Source organism: Mesoplodon bidens, assembly GCF_964165515.1.
Source record: "Mesoplodon bidens genome assembly, chromosome: 15".
Lineage (NCBI taxonomy): Eukaryota > Metazoa > Chordata > Mammalia > Artiodactyla > Ziphiidae > Mesoplodon > Mesoplodon bidens.
Genome location: NC_138171.1, coordinates 69,304,777 through 69,327,312, shown reverse-complemented (window position 1 = coordinate 69,327,312; position 22,536 = coordinate 69,304,777). Strand labels below are relative to the sequence as shown.

Sequence of the window (22,536 nt, the reverse complement as noted above, 5' to 3'; positions counted from 1 at the left end):
GCTCAAATTAGGGGCACCCTAGACATCAGCTTCCCTTCTCCTTACGACCTTAGATTTTAAATTGAAAGCTGCATCCTTCCAGAGCAGCAAAGTGTTTGCAGCAAAGACTGCTGGCCAAATTCAAATTTGTTTTTGGAGAAAAGGAGATTTGGTGCTCCAAGAGCAAGTACCCTCTCTGAATTTCACCCACAAAGAACCTGGCAGGAGAGCTTCGCGCTTTGGTTTTGGTGCTCACAGCATCGGCAGGGAAGGAAGGCAAGGCCTGGTTCCCCAGGGAGGAGCCTCCTCTCCGTGGGCTGGTTGGCGCTGCCGGCTACATAGCCCAGGGCTGACATCAGCGCCCGCAGAGGAAGCTGCTCCTGCCGGTTCGGGGTCTGAGCGGGTCTCCTCTGAGAGGCAGGCTCTGGGGGGCGGGGATGGGGGGGTGCCTGGGTGGCTATTCTGTTGTCCCGAAGGCGTTTCCATCTCTACGGCACATCCTGGGGCACATTCCTTCCAGCGTTCTCTCCAGCAGCCCAGCTCTAACCACGCCCCATCAAACCAGGCACAAGCCATAGGAAAACAAACAAGGCTTTGATTCCTTTGTGAGAAAATCAAAAAGCTGCTGCCAAAGGAGAGAGAGGGAGAGAGAGGGAGAAGGAAGGAGGGAGAGAGAGAGACAACACTTGCTACCACACACTGTTTACTACTTTCATCAAATGGACCCAATCAGAAAGAGAAATTGGGGTTTTGCTTTATGAACTGCCTGGAAATGTTTGGTAGCTCTTTTGGCTGCTGCTACCCAGTCAATGAGGTCTCTGAAATTAGCCTTTCAGAGTCAATCTTCTGAAGTTAAAAAAAAAAAAAAAAATCCCTTAACACTCCCGCCCTGGAAAAAAAAGATGGCTTGCCAAATTCAATTTTCCCTTGGCCAAATTAATCACTAGCAATTCAGCCCTCCAACGAGGTTATAAAGAAAGTATTTCCCCTTGACTTTGGAGAAAACACCTTTCATGTGACCTCCAAATATGTTACTTAGTTTAAAGGTACACAAACCAACTTGTCCATTTGATTTTTTTTTTTTTTTTTTTTGCTTACTCCCTAACAGTGCTGCTTACTGAATTCTGTGATGAGAAGCTGGCAAGGCAGTTACCCTCTGGGGAGAAGGGGGACAAGGCGGGGATCCCAGGCGGCTCTGGATGCTGTCATGTTCTGCTGAGCTGGGGCTTGTTCCCTGTGGAAACTCACCCAGCTGCACACCGTGGGCTCTGCCCTCTTCTGAGGGTAAAAAGGGCACTTCCCAACCAAAGCAGTGCAAACACCCTGCCTCTCAGAAGACAGCAAAAACGCCTTTTCCTTGCACATAACCTGCAGAGACGCACCTTCAGGAGACCCTCAACAGTCGTGTCACACACACAGCACAAAATCAGGTGGGCAACCGGACCCTCAGAAGGCAAGCTCCATCCCTGAACAGACCCATCTGCGGCTCCATCGGTCACCCCCCACCCCAAACATGTCCAAGCCTGGCGCATAGCAGCCAAGTCAGGTATAACGTGAAGTCTCCTTCAAGAAGCTGTGTTTCCAGTTCAAATCAGCCCAGGGGCTGCAGTGTGTTGCTGTTTTGAACTCCAGAGAAAACTCCATCCAAGAGAACTAACACAGGATGCGCTGTCCTGCCAGGCTACAGATATATATATATATATATATGTGTATATATATATATATATTTGTTGTAGTTTTATTGAAGTATAGTTGATTTACAATGTCATGTTAGTTTCAGGTGTCTAGCAAAGTGATTCAGATATACTGATATATATATATTTTTTTCTTTTTCAGCCTCCTTTCCCATATAGGTTATTATGAAATATTAAGTATAGTTTCCTGTGCTATACAGTAAGTTCTTGTTGGTTATCTATTTTATATAGAGCACTGTGCGTCTGTTAATCCCAGCCTCCTAATCTATCCCTACCCCCCTTTCCCTTTGGTAACCGTAAGTTTGTTTTCTATGCCTGTGAGTCTTTTTCTGTTTTGTAAATAAGTTCATCTGGGTCTCTTTTTTTTTTTGATTCCACATATAAGCGATTATATATATATATATATATATATATATATATATATATGTGTGTATTTTTTTTTAAGGCAAGGTGGGTACTCACCTATTTGGTCTTCGGGGATCAGCGACTCGATGGGGGGGTCCAGCTCCGAGCTCTGGGACAAGTAGTTCTTCACCTGGGTCATGAACTGCCGGACGGTCTGCAACAGGTCCGTGCTGGACACGTGGCACTCCTTGTTCTCCTGCAGGAAGCTCACGTAGTCCTGCACCAGGCAGCCGAAGTAGGTGCGCTTGTCGCGGGCCAGCTCGGCGATCCTGCGCACCATGCGCTTCTCGGGGGTCAGGAAGGAGCTGAACACCCCGCTCATCTTGCGGAGCTGGGACTTGACGAGCTTGGGCAGCACGAAGGAGCTGTTCCTCTTCTTCTTGGACTTGATGGGGGGGGCCATGGTCTCCTGGTCGCTCTCTACGTCGTAGTCCTCCAGGCTGCTGTTGGTGTCCGCCTCGTAGCCAAACAGGGGCATGCTGCGGTCCAGGTCCAGCGAGTCGGAGGAGGAAGTGGAAATGCTCATGTCACTCAGCCTCTGCCGGCCTCCGCGCCACGGGGCCCGGGATGGGGATGCAGGGGCGGCGGCGGGCCGGGCCCTTGTGCAATCCCGCGGGGCCTCCTCCTCCACCGCCTCCACCGCCGCCGGGGCTCCACCTGCGCCGCCGGCCGGGCCCGCCGCGGGCTCCGGACGAGGCCGGCCGCCGATCAAGGTCTTGGCGCCGCCCTCCGCCTCGAGAAAAGACGCCTGCTTCTTGAGCCGGGGCGGAGGGACGGGGGTTGGTTTCGCTCCAAGCCGAGCTCCGTCGCCGTGTTGGTGATGGGCCACGGTTTCCGGCATGCTCGCGGCGGCCGCGGGCCCGGACAGCTGGGGGCTGCCGTGCACACTATTAATAGCGGGGGGCGGGGGCCGGGGTGGGGGGGACCGAGGCCTCTCCGTGCCATTCGAGTCGGGGGGAGTCCGGGTGCAGGGCCGCTTCGGGCCTCCGCCGAGCTCCTGGCTGTGCACTTTGAAGAACAGAGGATTAATAAAGCACAGGGCTCCGTTGGTCTGGCTGCACTCCAGCTCCGAGGGCGTCCTGGTTTTTATAGAATGCACTCCATTTATAAGGCAGAGCTGACGCGAGGCGGGACCCACACCGTCGGAGGAGAGAGGCCTATGGGGAGGTGGAGGGTTTGGGGGTTTGTTGTCAGCTGGAGAGCTCCAAAAATCTGAAAGTCATTATCAGTGAACACAAGAATGTAAATACAGTGCACTCGGCCCGTCCTTCACAAAAAATCACTCCTGCCTGGCAACGCACAGCTTTGGAAGGGGAGGCGCTGCTACACTGGAGTGGGGTGTTTTTCTTTCTTTCTTTCTTTCTCTGTCTCTCTCTCTTTTTTTTTTTAACTGCATTCCTTTACTGGAAAGGGTGGAAATGCTGCCAGGCCCAGCTGCCGGCTCGTGGGAAGGCTCCAGAGGCTTTTCACCTTCAAAGCCCTTGCGGGATGGCTTGGCCGTGGCACTGAGCCGGCCAGGCCTTTCCCCAGGTGAGGAAAAAGGAACTGGGGTGGTTACAGTACGAGCTCGGAAAAGGCCACGCGACTCCCTACTTGCTCCACAAAGACCAAGTCCTCCCACTAAGCAGCAGCATCCTTTCTGATTCCTTCTCCCGGGGTGCCCTCTGCAGGGGGCCCGCAGTTCCCCTTTAATGGGCAGGACCAGCAGCTGGGCCTGGCGGACGTTACACAATCTGCCTGGGGTTTGACACATTCAGCATTAAAACCCAAAAGGAGGAAAAATGCACTCATGGGTCCCATCAGCAAAAAACAGGACAGCCAGCTCATGCAAAGGTTAAGTGCAAGTTCGCCCGTCCATCTTTGTGGTTTGCTGCCCAGCCTTCCCGAGTCCTACAACCTCCTGGCCTTGGCTGTTGATGCTCAGCACTCTGGAGTGGTGCACATGGCTGACTGCAGCCGCACTGCCTGGGCGCCCTTTGACAGACGGGTCTGTTTTCCACACAAATCGAGGGAGGTGGTGGTGGTGCTGAACTCCTGTTGTAATTTCCATCTGCAATAGGTTATTGTCTCTACAGTTCTGCCTTGTTGTCTTTGCTGAAACTGTGTTTCTTTCCCGAGGGCCCAGAATGGCTGATCATAGGGGCCTGGGGAGAGGCTGAGGCTGGGAGCCCTGGCCCTGTCCTGTCTGTGCTGTGAACATGCCTGCCCTTGACTTGTGTGGCCCGCTTTCTCTCATCCTTCCTTCTCTCTAGGTCTGTGCTGTCCAGTAGGGGAGCCAGCAGCCACCTGTGGCCAGTGAGCGCTTGAAATCCAGCTCGTAAACGGAGGGGCTCCATTTTCCATTTATTTCAGGTGAATCAATTTAAATGTAAAAACTGACACAGTTCAGTTACTGGGACACTCTAAAGTATGTGAAACTTTATGTGAAACTACTTTTTCAATTGTAAATGTAACGAAATCTAAATACAGATCCATGTATTTCTGACAAAAATTTAGTGCCTGAATAGAGATGTGCTATAGGATAAAATACATACTGGATTTCAAACACTTAGCATGAAAAAAAGAAGGTAAAATATTTGATCAATACTTTAAAAAATAGGGATGATCTACTGAAATAACACTGCAGATATCACATTAAGTAAATTGTAAAAATTAATTGCACCTTTAATTTTCTTTCATGTGGCTACTAGAAAATTTAAAGGCACACACGGGCTTGCCTTACATCTATTTCTACTGGCCAGTGTAGAGCGGCTCTCGCCTCCTTTGCCTCCTCCTTAGACTCCCGCTGCCACCGCTGTAAGACTTTACAAACTTAGAACACCTAGTTCCCGTGTTATGTGTTCCTCCCATACAGACTAAACCTGGGGAGTGGAGGAGAGGGAGGGACCCTATGCATCTTTGAACCCTTGTTGTGGGACATAGGGCCTGCCACATAGCGGACCCTCCAGAAAGACTGGTTGGACAAATAAATAAATTAGGTACAGAATTTTTTAAAGCACTATCTCTTCACGAAATGGATAAGGTGCACATTGACAATTACACATTGAATATCTATTAATGAGACCTTATTGGCTTCCGGGGAGTGGCCACCAGAGCAAGCTCTTTCTGCTTCGATCTTTGCAGGGCACAAGTGCTGTCCCTGAAACTTTGGTCCTGGAGCCCTGGCACAAAGCACACACAGCAGGCTGACCACCAAACCAGGAGTCCTGGGGATGGAGGTCACCAGAGGAAACAGAGACCTGGTGCATGTCCTCAAGAGGCCTATCATCTAGTTGATGATCTGACCTTAAATTCAGGAAATGTTTTAAACTCTCTCCAAAGGTGTGTAAACCTCGGTGGCAGAGATGGCGTGACTTTTCAGCAGGGACATTTTATGCGGCCCTGATATTTTTACCTGGATTCTATTTCCCAATCCTGAAACCCAGCTGCCCGTCAGACAGGCCTCAGATGCATGTGGCAATTCTTTTGAAACAATCCAAGTTTCAGAGGGGAATGTGAATCTACCTCCAGGCTTCTCTATGCATTTTGTAGGCTCTCTTGGCAATGGTACCCGCTTCAGAACAAGTTCTTTAGATTTAGGGGCAAACTGGCCAAAGGGGGGACACATATATTTCTTATTTGCTGGGTCAAGTATCACAGTTTCTTAGGTCCTTGGAATCCTGGTAGTTGCACTTCAGAATCCCAAACTCAAATACTCTATACTGGTATATAAACTCAAATACCATGGCCTGGTTGTTCAGCTATCTGAAGACTGAAGCCCCAAAATCTTAAGAGAATTCCCCCTTCCCATTGAGGAGGAAAACATTTTTTGTGGAAGTTAAACCCACACGGGTTCCCCAGGGCAACAGAACCAAGAAGTGACACTGGGGGAGTGGTGTGTCCTGAGCCCCTGCCATCCACCGTCCGCCACGGGGGCTGGGTTGAGGGGCATTGGCAAAGGACAGGAGGGGAAGTGAGCGCCCAGCTGGCCGGAGTGAGGATGCACAGCGGTGTAAGGGACGTGGCCCAGAACACCAGGGCCAGAACTGAGCAAGAGAGGAACTGAGACAGATGTTACTCTGGAAGCCTGCGCTGTCAAATTCCTCAAAGCACAGAAATGCCATCAATACCGTATGTTCCTCTAGAATAAGACTCATGCACAGGAGGTGCCTGCACTGGCTTTCCCTGTCCATCAGGCACGGCCTTTCCCCAGCAAGATGCCACAGAAGGGCAGGACCCATGACAGAGGTTCACCTTACCTTAAGACTTGGACATTTTGGGGAGCTCAAACTCATCGACGGGAGATGCTGGGGAGAATTCGTGGGCTACTCAGGCAAACTTGGCACCTGCCTCTGAGAGCTGGTTAGACATTTGACTTAAAAAAAGACTCTCAGAAGGTGAGACTCAGGGCCTCATGGAGTTCTACCATGGAGATGAGGGTTGCTTTTTGATGCAACAATGTATCATCAGCCATTGGTTCTGCTCCATGCATTCACACCAAGAGAAACTGGGCAGGGGCACCCACTTACTTAGTCCCAGTTGGGCTAGTTCTTCAAGCTGAGCCTCAGTCTTGGCTGTTGAAATGGCATAAGGCAACTTCAAGGTAAACGGCAGGACGTCCCTGATTTTTCAAAAGAGAGAATACATGTAATTACACGTCTTGTCCTGTCTCTTGCTTTCATTTCCATCCTAGAGATGTTTTAGCTTAAACTATTTATTTTTGTTTTATTTTTTAATTGAAGTATAGTTGACTTACAGTGTTTCAGGTATACAGCAAAGTGATTCAGTTTTATACATATATATTCTTTTCCAGATTCTTTTCCATTATAGGTTATTACAAGATACTGAATATAGTTCCCTGTGCTATACAGTAGGTCTCTGTTGTCTATAGCTTAAACGATTTCAGATGTCCCACACAGACATCACAGCATACCCAACCAGACTCGTCTTTACTGATAGGACTGTGGGATCACTACTGCTGCCTGTGTTAGCACACGCACGACAGGCTGAGAGACAAGCCCGCATGGTTTCAGTATTTGCAGCGAGGACCAAATTGCCTTCCTGGGTAGCTAAGCCGTATCTAGAGTTAATATCAGAATCACTAACTATGTTGGTGGATCCATCATACAAATAACACATTAGGTATTGATTTGCTAGATGCTCTGAATGTTGGGCCCCGACTCCCTGGGCAGGAATGTGTGATCCTAAACCAAAATGTATTACCCCACTACCTTACGCACGGCAGATTCTCAGTGAATGTCGGTTGGCTTTATTTGTGACGTGTTCCAGCTACAGCCCATCCATGCATTGTCCTTTGTGTGCTGGGGACAAAACTCCCTCTGGAGTCTTAAGGTAGTGCTTCTCTAACTGTAATGTGCACCTGAATCCCTGGGGGGTCTTGTGAGGCTGCACTCTGACTCAGCAGGTCTGGGGGAGGCCGGAGGTTGGGTGTTTCTGTCAAGCTCCCTGACCCTGGGCCATGCTTTGAGCAGAAAGGCAAATCTAAAGGACCTCATGCAACAACCCTGCCCCCAAGCAGCATCACGCCATGTGTAGACCAGGAAACAAATGCACTGCAGCATCACAGACCAGCAGGCCCAAGAGGAAGGAGCTGGGCTGGCACCAGGGTCCTGCTGCGGCCAGGGCATAGCGTCGCCACCATGACCTCCTGCTTTCTCCGAAAGGGCAGAGGCAGCCTTAAAAAGCACTTGTTCATCTTCATGCACAAGGGTTAGGATCATGCTCTAAGCACTGATGAAATCCTCACGGGGCTCAGCACAGGGCCTTGCCTGACACAGACAGGGAGAGAATGTGTTTTGAATAAATGGATGAATGAATACGCAATGACAAGGGTGACTTATCAGAAAAGGACTTATTTTTTTCAGTGGTGGTACTGGTGTTACAAAGAAAGAATTCATTCATCCATCCAGCAAAGTGTATGGTCATCTATGATGTGCCAGGTGCTGGGAACAAAACAGACAAAGTCTCCACCTGCACAGAGCTTCACTCCAGCGGACGCCAGCAGACAGAGAACAATAAAGCAATTCATAGACTACACGAGAAGGGGATGTGCCCCATGGATAAAAGTAAAGCACAAAAGGGGAAAAATAAAGAGGGTTCAAGTGTGAGAGTTGGCCAGGGAAGGCCCCGTGAGCAGGTAGCATTTGACTGAAGATCTAAAGGTGGCCAGGAAGTAAACTATGAGGGAAAGAACATTCCAGGCAGAAGGAGCAGCAGGTGCAAAGGCCCTGGGGTGGGAGAGGGTCTGGCATGTATGAAGAACAGCAAGGAGACCCCCCTCCCCCCCGTGGCTGGGGTGGAGAGAGTGAGGACAAAGCTCGGAGCTCCTGCCTGTGTCCTGTCAACACAAGATGACCTGAACATTTCCACTGAAGAAAATAACTATACCAAACAACTAGTTGTTTACAGTAAGATTGGGCAACACTGTAGGCTGAATCAGATTAAATCTGGATGACTGGAGACTTCTGGAACCCTTGAGGCTGTTGACAATGAATAACAAATTAGTAAGGTCTATGGAAAGAGCAGGACACGAGGGCTCGCATAAATACTAGGAGCTGGCAGCCGGGAGGCTCCTCTTTCCTGGGGTATTAAGCCCAGGTCACCTCCTGCTTCCAGGAGACCCTTCCATCTGTCCCCAGACATTGTGAGCACCTCGTCCACTTGCATCTGTTCTGGATGAAGCAGGTGGGGCGTCAGGGGATGCAGCGTTTGTATAAGAGCTGCTGCCGGACCCAGGAGAGGCCGTGGCCCTGATTATAATGTTAAATGAAGACTATTGAGACCAGAATTTTGCAATGTCAAAGCATCATGCAAATCTGTATTTCCGTGGCTGTGCCCACTTAATGAAAACCTACTTTCTTTAGGCAATGGGGAGGAAAGCCACACATAACAAAACCAACCTACATTTATTTTAAGGTTTTACTTTGCCCAATGCAGTACCTAGAGCCTAAATATTGCATAATTGGTTTGGGTTTTCCTTAATGACAGAGATGACAGGAAACCACACCTGTCATTCACTAATGGGTGGTTTTAGGCTTTGATCGACTAGAAAATTAGATGTTGTGCGTGAGTACTCTCCCGACGTGCCAGCCAAGGGCATGACACAGCCTCTCCCCCCCCCTCACACACACACACACACACACACACACACACACAAGAGGGGGTGCCTCCTTCTCACCTAACCCTGGTTCTGAAACTTGCATAACAGACAAAATAAAGTCATCTTCTGTATAAACGTTTCACTCAAGAGTTTTAATGCATGCATAAGCTAGATTTCTTTTTTTAAATATTATTTTACTCTATATGTCATATCTCTAAAGAGGAGGAGACTGACTATTAATCACAGAATGTCAACGCAGGGATTTGCCTGTGAGCATCTGGTGTTGGCATCGTGCTTTGTGGGTCACCAAGGCTTCTAGGCACTCTGTCTCCTTCAGTCACCAAGTGACTCCAGACAGCGGCACTTAGTTTACAGTGACCACTGAGGGGAGAGATGGTACCTTTCGTGCATGGTTGCCAAATCCTGTTTTACAGGTGGGATGATCTTTCACAACAACAGCAGGCTCATCAAGAAGCAAACTATAACATGTACATGTCGGCCAGCCTCACCTCTGACCGACATGCCAGGGTTGACAGTCACTCCCAGGGCCTGCCGGGCTCATGCCAGGGCAGGTGTGCATCCCTGGGGATGTGAGGGCTTCTGCACTGGCCTCCTCGATTTGGACGGACTTCCTCACACAGGTGAGGGCTCCTGCCCACACCCTGGCAGGTGGTGGCCCCTGCAGGGCACTCACAGGGCTCTGGTCCCATTCTGGAGGAAGCCCCCCTCTTTTTCCCGCTGGGTTCCGCCTCTGGAAGTGCCCTCCCCCATCAGGCCATTGACTGCAGCTTCGGCGGGCCTGGCCTGGGGACCTCCAGGAGTGGACAGCTTGGTGCCTACCCTCCCCCCAACCCCCAAGGATCTAGCCCATCTCTGCTCTATCGGCTGCGACAGATGCACAAGAAAAACAAAGGAGGCCAACTGAGCCAGGCTATCTGAGGGGAGGCAACATCGACCTCTGCAGACGATGAGTTTTGAGCCTCATTCATGGAAAGAACCCTTGACTTGAGAAACTGGGATGGCTCACAGAAAAGAAAGAAGAAAGCCTTCCCCAACTTGCATTCCCCTGACACTTTTTAACATCGGGATTTGGGGCTTGGCTTCATGTAGACTGAAACAGTCCCTTTAGTTACCAAAAAAGACAGGGGTACCCAGCGGGCCTGAAGGAGAGCGATGCAAGATTTATGGACTGGTTGAAGGAACCACATTTCTAGATGAACTGCATCCACTGGGGGTTTTTCAGAAACATTATCAGGGACCTTTAAATGTTACACGCTTGCATCACGGGTCCCTTTCTGCGTGTGCGTGTTATTTTACACTTAGAGGGGCTGGGCTAGTTATTCTGATCTTAAGCCTGGCACAGGGGGCCTGGTGACCCTTTCGCCTCAGGGGCCAATCCTTCCAGGGACATTCAATAGGTGACAAGCCTTCCAGAGCCCTGCGCCCAGGACGAATCAAGAAACCCGGGGACCGGTGACAGTGCACACGCCAAGCAGGGGCTTGAAATCGGGAGATGAAGAGGCCTTACCTGCTGATGCAGTAGAAAGCAATGAGCCGGAATAAATCCGCAAAACTGATTCCTGAGCCTTCCAGGGAAAAGGCTGGAAAAGAGAGAGTTTGGAAATGAGCTGAGTGTCCCTGAGCGTATCCCGGGAAAGGAAAGGACCTCAATGTTGGATGTTGCCTGCTGCGAGGGCAGGAGCATCTCTGTGCTCTCTGACTGACTCTCGCACGGCTGACAGGAACCAGCTGTGCGGCTGCCAGACAAAGGCCAGGGGAGGAGTCGGGGGCCTAGAAGTCTGGCCCCTGACTCATTGGAGCACGTGCTCCAGTGCCTGGTAAACAGACCAGCGCAGACTCAAATGACACAGCTAAAGTTTGGGACGCAAAGCTGGGCAGGGTCCAGGGGCCAGACTGGCTGGAGTGAGAGGCCATCAGGAGACAGGGCTTGGGGGACACCAAGGCCCCACAGGCCCTTGACCCTCCCGGGCTGGACCTCCTGGGTCGCAATCCTCTTTGCCAAAACGGGCCACTTCTGGTACAGACACGAGGCAGAGAAGGAGCTCGAGGCTTGGAGGATAACACAGGGTTCTCATAAATCAGCTTTGAGTTCAACTCTGTAGGAAAGATTCTAAAATTCATTTACTTAGCCCCTACCCACTCCCACCACCACCACCAAGCGTGCAAGCGTGCAAGAAATATTCTGGTAAGACGGTGTGCCATTTCATACATCTTCTAGATGATGGAACAGAGAGTGGCTTAACTTCAAAAATTCATGTATTTGCCAACCACTCCTCACTCCCTCTTTGCTGAAATGCCACCCCTGCAGCCATTCTTCCAGCAACATTCCAAAGAGCCTCAGCTGTGTGAAGATTTCCTCATTTCCTCAATCAGATGAGTTTCTCTCCCTTCCATAGCCTCATTTATTTTGCTTATTAATTTCTTACATTGTATTATTTCGCTTACTATTTCTGTAGCACCCAAAACACATCTATACCTCCACACATATACCATGAGCGACAGACAGACAGACACAGAAAGAGAAACACACATACATGTGCACCACAATTTCATGAGTTAAGTAAAAGGGACTGGACTTGGGGTAGGTTAACCTCTCTGAGCGTCGGTTTTCTCATCTGTAAATGGACAATAACTGTACTTCCCTTGTCTCCCAGAAGGATAGTAGTGGGAACTGCAATTTTTAAAAAAATGTAGTAAGTTAGGGTCTTCCCTGGTGGTCCAGTGGGTAAGACTCCACGTTCCCAATGCAGGGGGCCCAGGTTCAATCCCTGGTCAGGGAATTAGATCCCACACACATGCCGCAACTAAGAGTTCGCATGTCGCAACTAAGGAGCTGGCGTAACCAAATAAGTAAATAAGTGAACATTAAAAAAAATGGAGCAACGTGTGAAAGAAATCTACACAGATATGAGGTGGTACTTATTATGAAACACACTGTCCAGATGTTATGACAAAATATCTATGTTTTTAAAGCCAGCCTTTCCTCTCTCAGTGCACCTCAATTTGCAGAGAAGGCAGACCCTGGCCAGGAAGGGGCCATCCTGGTGGGACTGCGGCCTTGTGGTAATCAGTTATAGGCAGGTTAATTCTTTGCTCAGACTAGCTCTTTCAGCCACTTTAAGTCACCTGGAGAGGACTAGGGAAGCGATAGAAGTCTTTACAAAATAGGGAGGAAAATTGTTCAGCCAGGGAGGGACCTGAGGTGAACAACAAGAAACGTTTGAAGTACAAACACTAACTGTACGTATTGCAGGAGGGGAAGGAGGGGTTTGCAGGCTAACTTATCATGGTTAACTTTGGCTGTTAGAAGGTATTTAAAAACCACTTAGGGGACTTCCTTGGTGGTGCACTGGTTGAGAACCCTCCTGCCAATGCAGGGAACACGGGTCCGGGAAGATCCCACATGCCACGGAGCCACTAAGCCCGTGCGCCACAACTACTGAACCTGCGCCCTAGAGCCCGTGAGCCACAACTACTGAGCCTGTGTGGCACAACTAACTGAAGCCCGTGCGCCTAGTGCCCGTGCTCCGAAACAAGAGAAGCCACCGCAATGAGAAGCCCGCGCACCGCAACGAAGAGTAGCCCCCGCTCGCCGCAACTAGAGAAAGCCCGCGCGCAGCAACGAAGACGCAATGCCGCCAAAAGTAAATATATAATTAAACAACAAAAAAAAACGCTTAGCTATATCACTTCTTGGCTAGCTGAGCTTCAAAAGCCAACTCAGAGTCACCTTTCTTCCTTTAGTATTTAATTCATTGTCTTTCAGATGGTGGGTTTGAAATCTACCTTCTGATTCCCTCCTAATGTAAATAAACTGGCGGGTCAGTAGCCAGGTTCAGTGACTGCTCAGCTGACTTTGCACGTGGAAGCTTTTCCCCGAAGCCAGGGACCTTGGGAGAGGCCTGGAGGGAAAACATCATGGGACCTGAGGCCAGTCATACAGCACAGAGAGGCTGCTCCAGAAACACCTCCTCCAGACCCAGTTAATGACTCCTGGGCTCAGTGAGACAATGAACTCTGGGCTGAGTGGAAGCCAGTATCTGCCCTGAAACTGGTTTCAGGACCTTCGGCTCCTTCAAAGGCAGGGACTGAGGCTTGCTCAGGTTATAATGAGAACCTGGTCTCCATCACCTTATTGGACAGTTGACCAGCATCCAAACTCGCCTTCACACCTCAGCTTGCTCACCCGTGGCTCAGTGAAGCCTTCCCCGTGGGGGTGTAGGTCCATCTTCTGATTGCTGCTGGGAGCCTGGCAGGACATCAGGACTGTTTGTTCCCTTTCCCATTGAAAACTTGGCCTTCCAAGATTTCAGATTTCCAATGACCATGGTTCAGCAGAAAGAAACCAACACTCCTGACCACTGTCCCTCCAAAACTTCAGCCAGTCCATGTTTCTGCCTACGATCAGCTGCCTTTCATAGCACACTGGACAGTGATGCCCTAGAGGGAACATATCCCCTCAAGCACTATTCACAGAGCTGTGCAGACACACTCTTTGGCATGAGAGCCCATAAAAAGGCTCAGCGGTGCAGCCCGCCCTGCAGCTTAGTCATCAGTAAACCTGGGGACCACGCCCTGCATAACTGGGAAGAGGGCGAGGAAACCAGCCTCTGTTAGGCCCCTGCCATATGCCAGGCAGTAGAATGCGAACCTTGCACACAAGTTGTTTAACTGAACTGTTAACACTATACAGATGTCACTATACAGATAAGAAAACCGAGGCTCCTAGGGTAGGTTACCTGCCCAGTCATCCTGGGGACAGGAGATAGCGCTGGGACACAGACCCACATCTGTTTGTCTCAAAGTGCAGGCTCTCGCCTCTTCTACTTGCTCAAAGACCCCAGGCCCTCGTGTCACCGGGACCTAACCACCCGATGACCACTTACTGTATGTGCTTTCCTTTATGGCAAATTCCTTGAGTGGGGCTCCAAATTCACAGGGCAGGCGAAGGGAGAGGACTTTCTTCTGCATTTTGGTGGATTTACGAACCAGGAAGATCTAGGGGAGGGAAAAAAAATTCAAGCTTAGGAAAGATCTCAAAGGCTGGGACCTGGGCATGTGATCACCTGCACACCCAGCATCCATGAGTGGAACCCCTCTTGTAGCCGAACTACACGGCTTAAGGCAGAACACTACTGCCATGGAGAGGGGTGATGAGCAAGCAGGCCACAGATGCCCTTCTTTGGTAACTGGCCTCAGGAGAATCCCACTTTCCCTTTGACAGAACCTTCTCCATGAGGCTAAGTCTGCAAAAGCATTTTCAGTCTGGTGACTGCTTTACAGCTCACGGTACATATTCTCTAGCCTGTGTCTGATAAAGGCATCCTGGTTGACGAACCCTAAATTTCTAGACACAGGTAACATGGCTAAGCCATAGGTGGTGAATTAGAAGTTCTTTGGCTAATTTGGCTTATGTGTGTATTTAAGATAGAAATCTGAATTTGTTGCCAACAGTGAAAAAGCACAAGGTGTTTTGTTTTTCACATTAAAATCCGAATGTCTAGCTTCTCTTGGAGAATGGGATGATAAGGCAAGACCAGGCATGGCCTCATCCGCTGGAGCTGAAAATGGCAACTTCCCTTGGGAGACAGGTAGCTGGGCTCTGAGGTTTGTCACAGCCAACACTGAGTTGGCAGTCCTAACTTTACTCCTGACTCGCTTCACTTTGTGACAGCTCCATCCAGTTGCAAATAATGTCTTTAGATGTATGGGTTTTGTTTTTTTTTTTTTTTTTTGCGGTATGCGGGCCTCTCACTGCTGTGGCCTCTCCCATTGTGGAGCACAGGCTCTGGACGCGCAGGCTCAGCAGCCATGGCTCACAGGCCCAGCCGCTCAGCGGCATGTGGGATCTTCCCGGACCGGGGCACGAACCCGTGTCCCCTGCATCGGCAGGCGGACTCCCAACCACTGCGCCACCAGGGAAGCCCTAGATGTATGTTTAAACCCACCCAACTTCTGGTGCTGATCTCAGGAGACCATCCTAGCCTCTGTCACTGCAGAGGTGAGTATGCCGCGTACCGCTGTGCAGGCCATGCACTGCACAACTCCACGGGGTGCCATCTACTTAGACAACAAATCAAATGGCACTCCTTGGAGTTTGCAGTGTGGTGATCCGCTGCATCCTTGTTCCTTCCTGGGGTACATGAGCCTTCTCCAAGGATCCCATCCTGTCCTGTTTCTTTACCTACTTCTCTTTCCTCTGCATTTGGATACCTACTCTCTCCTGCTTTTCTACAGCCTTTTACTTTTTCCACCTAATCTTCATTTCTTTCTCGATGTCCTGTCAATAGCTCCTAAGATGATTTTTTGGGGAGGAGGGGTAATGGGAATTGGGTATCTGGTAAGGAGACCGGAAGATCTTAAGTTCCCTCTTTTTTCCCAGCACCCATAGGGAGGCAGCCAAAAAATCTGCCAGCTCTGGGAGTCAATGGCTCTGAGGCACCCTGAAGCTTAAGCAGGTGTTTCCTCAATGCTATCGGGTTGAGTAAAAGCCCCAAAGTACTGGTGGGAGGTAGCTGCTGGTTGGTGGAAAGAAGTATCACTCCCTTAGGGAGGTGGGATCTCCTTGAGCCTTGGGGTCAGGGAGGGCACAACCTCTAAGCTGTATCTCCTGAACGTCTGAAACCTTAGGTCAACAGTTGGCAAAGCATGGCCTACAGACCAAATCCATCCTGCCGCTTGCTTTCACAAACAGAGTGTTATTGACATACAGCCTTGCTTCTTGGCTTACATACTGTCTATGGCTATGGCTGCCCTACGATGGCAGAATTGAGTGGCTGTGACAGAGACTGTATGGGTTACAAAGCCCCAAATAGGGACACTCCGACTCTTTATAGAAACAGTTTGCCGGCCACTGTCTTAGGCTGTAGATGAATCAGGGATGGTGGCAGCCCAAGGACCAGATGCCACCAGAGCGGGTCCTTCAAATCTCTCTCCTTTACACACCTGGCTTCCTTCTCTTCAGCGTCCTCACTTCTCCTGGTGAACCGTGGCCTCTCCCGTCCTCACCCCGCCCTTGGCCTGCCCCACCCCATCAGGCAGGTCCTGCCCAGGGCTCAGGTAGGTGGAGAACCTTCTGCCTGACTTGCTCCCCATCAGGTCTCAGCAGGAATGGACGTGCCTGGCACCAGGAGTGGGGATGGGCAGGGAGGGGAACTGTTGCCTAGCAACATGGCAACCTCCCTCTTTAGAATTTTTTTTGTAGAAATACAGGAGCAGACAACTCAACCTGAAAAAAGTGGGGGCCTCACAGAAGGGGGTCCTGATCATACAGACCAAAACCAAGGGCAACAACCCGGCACGCTGGCCAAGGAATTCTCTGCAGAGATGATCGAATACTGCGCTTGTCACCCTGAGTGTGTTCCAGCAGAGGACTTAGTCCTGTCTGCTTCTGTCAGATGAGAAACAAAGACTCACTTACAAGTCAAAAAGTGATAACTGACAAGCTCTGGCTGATAGGAAACTTAAAAGTTTATTTTTGTGCCCAACTGTTACAACATTCTTCAGCCAGCTACTGAAGGAATTTTCTCCTTGCCTCTCCATCTATTTCTTAGTTTCTATCTCTTGTTGTGTGTTGTTTCCAGTATTATTTTATCTGTGATTTACTATATTTATCCTTGTTTTGGAAGTAGACGTTGTTCACAAGCGCTGTCCAGTAGAACTTTCTATGATGGTGGAAATGGTCACGACTTTGCTCTATCCATCCAGTATGGTAGCCACCAAGCCCTGGGACTAGTGAGCCCTTAAAATGTGGCTAATGCCACTGAAGAACCGAATTTTTTATTCTATTTTATTTTATTAATGTAATTTAAATAGCTACATGAGGCAAGTGGCTACCATGACAGACAGCACAGGAAATACCTACCCATCACTGAATAACATTTTCTGAGAAACTTCTCTAGCATCATGGAGTGGGCTTGAGTAAGATGAGACTGGTCTTGGGTAGGGGGGAACTGAAAAAACCCAACTGGACTTTGATTTGTCCCTGAGACAATCCAAGGACAGGAGGATCATACTGACAGCCAGAGCAGATGAGACTGTGGACATGGAACTTTTGAAGACTGGGTCCCACGTTGGATGGTTGGGCCCTGGCAGGGTTCCCAGGCTCATACTGAAAGGAAAACCACAGGGGCCACTGAGGACCCCACAACCAGACTCATCCCCAACATCAGATCTCCAGAAGGCAGGCCCAGGGCCTCCAGCCAGCGGCCCCTCCTCAGGACCCAGGTGCCCGGCTATCCTGCAGACCTGGGTACACATGGTCACCGGGCAGAGGAAGGCAGAAAGACAAATCACGAAGGGCTCTGTTCCTGGGAGCTGCCTCCAGAATTTCCAGAATTCCTCTGCACTGTAACGAGGTACACACTGGGAACCGTGCTCCCTGCAGGCTGGGAAGAACTCTCTGGAACTCCACGTCTTTCTCTTTAAGGAAGCGGCAGCCCTGCCCGCCTCCACCTGCTTTCCCGCTTCTGAGTCTTACCCCCGGAGGCTGTGCCTGTAGGACTCCTGATGCCTCGTCTTCGCTCAGACCCAGCTGCAGCCATATGGGGTGGGTGTGCAGGAGCCGGTCCAAGATGCTGAGCCTGTTGGACAGGCTGTCGTAGCCAGAGTCCCGGGGACAGGTCTTCACATCCTTTTCCTCGGAGTAGCCAACATCCTTGTGTCTCACCATGCTAGGAGAGAGAATTGGCAGGGGTCAAATGGCTGCGGCACGATCCCCCACACAAGGACAGCATCCCTCGGTCTCCTAGATGGGGCCGTCCTGTCATCACCACCTCCTTTGCCTTTCCCTCCAGACGGAAAGCTTTCCGGGGGCAGACACCAAGTTCTGTTTCACTCTTTATCTCTAACGTTACAGACAGCACTCAACAACACTCAACACAGCCAACCTTCTACTTCTAACCCAGTTTTCACAAGGTTCTAAACATCCTAAATGCTGTTTACTCTGTCTTCTGCCATAGAACATTTCTTACTTTGAGCCAAACGCCCTAAATGCTAAATTCCTTATGGTAACCGTGAAGTCAAGAGCATGACCAGGCAAGCGCTAAAAGCAAAGACAAACACTCACACTCATGCACACTCATTTTGTACCCAAAGAACTGGGTTTCATGTCTTTCCAGGCACTTTCATTTTCATTACTGTATTATTTCCAGTAGAAAACCACAGTTGAATGGTGTGTTGTGCTATTCATAAAATCATATGAACATTATTCATAATTGCCATACCTAAAGTGGAAACATCCCAAATCTCCATCAACTAAAGAATGGATAAATAAAATGTGGTATATCCATACAATGGAATTTTATTCAGCCATTACAGTCATTCATTCTTTTTATGAATGAGGCACTGATCCATGCTACGAAATGAATAAACCTTGAAGACCCCGCGCTAAGTGAAAGAAGCCAGACACAATAGTGTACTGATTCTACTTATATGAAATATCTAGATTAGGTAAAAACATAGGGACAGAAAGATTAGTGGTTGCTGGGGATGGGGAGTGGCGTGGGGTATCTCATGACTGCTAAAGGGAATGGTAACGAAAATGTTCTGGAATGAGGTGAGCTCATGGCTGTACAACTTTGTGAAATACTGAAAACCACCGAATTGCATGGCATGTGATGAAATCTAAAAAAAAAAAAAATTGGACTTCCCTGTTGGCACAGTGGTTAAGAATCCGCCTGCCAATGCAGGGGACATGGGTTTGAGCCCTGGTCCGGGAAGATCCCACATGCCATGGAGCAGCTAAGCCCGTGAGCCACAACTACTGAAGCCCACGCGCCTAGAGCCCGTGCTCTGCAACAAGAGAAGCCACCGCAATGAGAAGCCCACGCACCGCAGCAAAGAGTAGCCCCTGCTCGCCACAACTAGAGAAAGCCCACGTGCAGCAACAAAGACCCAATGCAGCCAAAAATAAATAAATTTATAAAAAAAGATACCATATTGATGTCCATCATCTCCCTTGGCACCCAACCCTAACCCTGTTGTTGAGTATTTAATCCCCATGCTACAAATGAGGTAACTGAGCCCCAAGAAGCTCCTGAGCTGTCCAGAATAATAAACAACCATGAAATGGCAGAGGTAGAAATTCAAGAGGTCTGGTTTTCCTCCAACTTTGCAAGTAACAGGTGAGATCGTGAACACGGGAAGGCTTGTATCCATGTGGTGTCTACTGTCGGCCAAACCTTTATAAATATTTTCTCATCTCTTCCTCATGGTAGCCCTGAAAGGAGGTGCCAGGATCCCAGTTTTCAAGAAGAGGACCAGGAGGCTCAGGTTCCTTGAGGAACCTGCCCAAGGGCAGGCCTCTGTCGAGAGAGGGTGGAGACCCCTGCCCAAGGCCACTTAAGCTCTGGGGTGTCTTCCCCTCTACCATGCTCAGAGCTCTCCATGAGCTGGTCATCAACATGGCCCTGAAACAGCCAGTGGGACCACCAGGCCTGATCCATGTCTGCACCACCGAGTTCAGGTGGGGTACACACCATCTTCAAATGTCTGCACCCAAAGAGACCCAAATGTATGGCCTGGAGGAAGGCTTTAACAGTGAGGAAGACAGGTGGTGGGTCTGAATGAAGGGGAGGGGGGGAAAGGAAGTGTGTCACCCCCACGTGGACCACTCCACCCCTAAGAGGAAGCCCACCTAAGTGAACATTTTGGGGCGTGCAGGCTCAGAAACAGCCCCCGACGATGACAGCATGAGGGTCGCCAGTGACCCCCCCCCGACCCTCTCTATCACCTCTTGATTTGCTCCACATCTAAAGAATCTCGTGTTCCCATTCAAGATTTACATTTCCTCTGCTCTCAAATATGTGAGTGTTTCTCTTTACCGCTGCTGCAGTTTTCCAGATGGGACCACCTGTGCCCAGAAAGGGCAGTTCCTCATTCTGGAAATGCCATTCCAGGGCCTCCAGGTATTTTGAAGTGAATCTTTGCAGCTCTAGGAACAAACTCTTCAAAATGAAGCTGGTGTTAAAATTCCTTTCCCATGAGGTAATGCAGGCAACTTTACAGCAGTGATTTTCACCCCTGGCTGCCCGTGAAAATCGCCTGGGGAGTTTAAATTTTTTTGATGGCCAGACTGCACCCCCAGATCAAATAAATCAGACACTTTGGGGCAGAACGCAGACATCAGAATGGTTTAGGTTCCCCAGGAGACCCCAGGGTACAGCCAAGTTTACAACCGTTGCTTTGCATCAGCGCTTGAGCCTGGGTGAGAAATCTCCTGGGGGGTGTGAAGCCACACTTTCTGGTTTCAGCCCCAGATATTCTGATTCTGCAGGTCTGGGGTAGGCCTAGGATTCTGCATTTGTAGCAGGTTCTGGGGTAACGCTGATGCTGCCAGTCCAGAACCTGAAGAGCACGTTCTTGAGACCTAAGAGCAAAATATGCACTTGAACTCAGACCCAATTAGGTTTTGTTTTTGTTTTTGTTTTTTGGAGGGGAGGGGAGACAGGTAACAAGCATTGAAAGAGTTCTGGGGACTCTAATAAAGATGTATTTCAGGCCTGCCATCTCAGTTGGTGATATTTTACCAAGACCAAATTCTACCATCTGTAACACGGCAATTCTGACACTCACGTGCTGAGAGTTGACACTCCTTCCTTCCTTAGAAGGGCCCATCCTGCTCATCCAGTTGTTAAGAAGCTATACAGCAAAAGCTAACACAACATTGTAAAGCAATTATACTCCAATAAAGATGTTAAAAAAAAAAGAAAAGAAATATAAGAGTGAGAGAGATCCCCCCCTCAAAAAAAGAAACTATAAAGACTTTGTTCTGACAACCGACCTCACGTTTCAAAACCAGGGCCCAGGGCTTCCCTGGTGGCGCAGTGGTTGAGAGTCCGCCTGCCGATGCAGGGGATGCAGGTTCATGCCCCGGTCAGGGAAGATCCCCCATGCCACGGAGCGGCTGGGGCCGTGAGCCATGGCCGCTGAGCCTGCGCGTCCGGAGCCTGTGCTCCGCAACGGGAGAGGCCACAATAGTGAGAGGCCTGTGTACCGCAAAAAAAAATAAAAACCACGGCCCAGACAGGAAGGCGGTGAATAAGATTCATGGGGCCTCATAAAGGAGCAACCATAAATTAGACCTTGTCTTTGCAAATGACTAAGCTCATGCTTGTCCCGCTTATGGGGACAAGCCTTGGGAAAGAACTAATGAGGGAAATACTGAAACTGTAGTGGATGCTGTTGGCGCCCTGCCCGCCTAGACCGCCTTTACCAACCAGGCATCCATGCCCCTGCTGCTATGAGTGCTGGCTGCCAAAATCTCACATCTGCCCCCTTCTCTGGACAACCCAGGAAGCTATGCCCTCCCCTCGGAGCAGACGCACTGCTCATGGACACACTGATACAGAGTGTAGGAGAGGGCTTCTTGCCTCAAGGTGGGACGCGTCTGGGGGACGCTGGTGGGACGCTAGTCCCACTTCAGAGCTCCCTGCGGGGTCAGGCAGAGGTGACACCCCTGCTGACCCCACATCTTTGCCTGGCTTCCTCCCCATCCCATCCTATAAGCCCTGTCTCTGGCTCTGTTTCTAGAGAATCCAACCCAAGAAAGAACCTGATGAGATGAACAGAACCATGATTTCTAAGACAGATGTCTGCATGCAGATGTGAGAGTGGGCAAAGGATGAGTGGCTTATAAAAGATAAACCACCGAGTAGGAGACTCAGGAGATGGTCACAGTGGGAAGACTGACACCTGAGACCTGGCCAGCTCCCTTTTTAAGCTTTGTCTGAAAGTGGCAAATAACATCTCATGAATGGATGCTAATGAAAGACTTAGGAAACAGAACGTTCACAGCCTTAAAATATCATCCCATGGATTCCTTATCCTGAAGAGGAGAAGATGCCCTGACAATGGAGGAACCTGGGAGACATCTCCCTGACCAAGCGATCAGGGTCAACATCTCCAGCACCTGACATGGTACCTCTGACCTCTGATGGTCTAAGAAGTTATAACACCACTGAGTCCTCCTGCCCCCAAATGTATTTAACCTGAATCCACGTGGGAGGAAACAGACAAATCCAAATTCAGGGACTTCTGTAAAACCACTGGCCTGAACTCTTCAAAATGTCAGTGTGGTGAAAGATTATTTAAAAAAAAGAAACTGTGGGTTACTGTAGATAAAAGGAGACTAAACAGATGTGATAACCATGCTGAGTGCACGGAATTGATCACATACGGCCTCAGAATAAAAAGCAGCTATAGGGCTTCCCTGATGGCGCAGTGGTTAAGAGTCCACCTGCTGATGCAGGGGACACAGGTTCGTGCCCCGGTCCGGGAACATCCCACATGCCACGGAGTGGCTGGGCCCGTGAGCCATGGCTGCTGAGCCTGCGCGTC

At 49.8% G+C, this 22,536-nt stretch overlaps 1 protein-coding gene across 5 annotated transcripts in view; it reads right to left on the bottom strand.

Annotated features, from left to right (window-relative positions):
- RIN2 (Ras and Rab interactor 2) overlaps positions 1-22,536 on the bottom strand; it is a 237,023-nt gene that overhangs the window by 25,571 nt on the left and 188,916 nt on the right. For all 5 annotated transcript variants that reach the window (XM_081256382.1, XM_081256385.1, XM_081256381.1 and 2 more), the window contains 5 exons: positions 17,678-17,870; positions 14,085-14,196; positions 10,706-10,778; positions 6,587-6,678; positions 2,136-3,290 (listed from right to left, as the gene is read on the bottom strand). In XM_081256382.1, the coding sequence (XP_081112508.1) occupies positions 2,136-3,290; positions 6,587-6,678; positions 10,706-10,778; positions 14,085-14,196; positions 17,678-17,870 (1,625 nt within the window). The remainder of the gene's footprint in view (positions 1-2,135; positions 3,291-6,586; positions 6,679-10,705; positions 10,779-14,084; positions 14,197-17,677; positions 17,871-22,536) is intronic.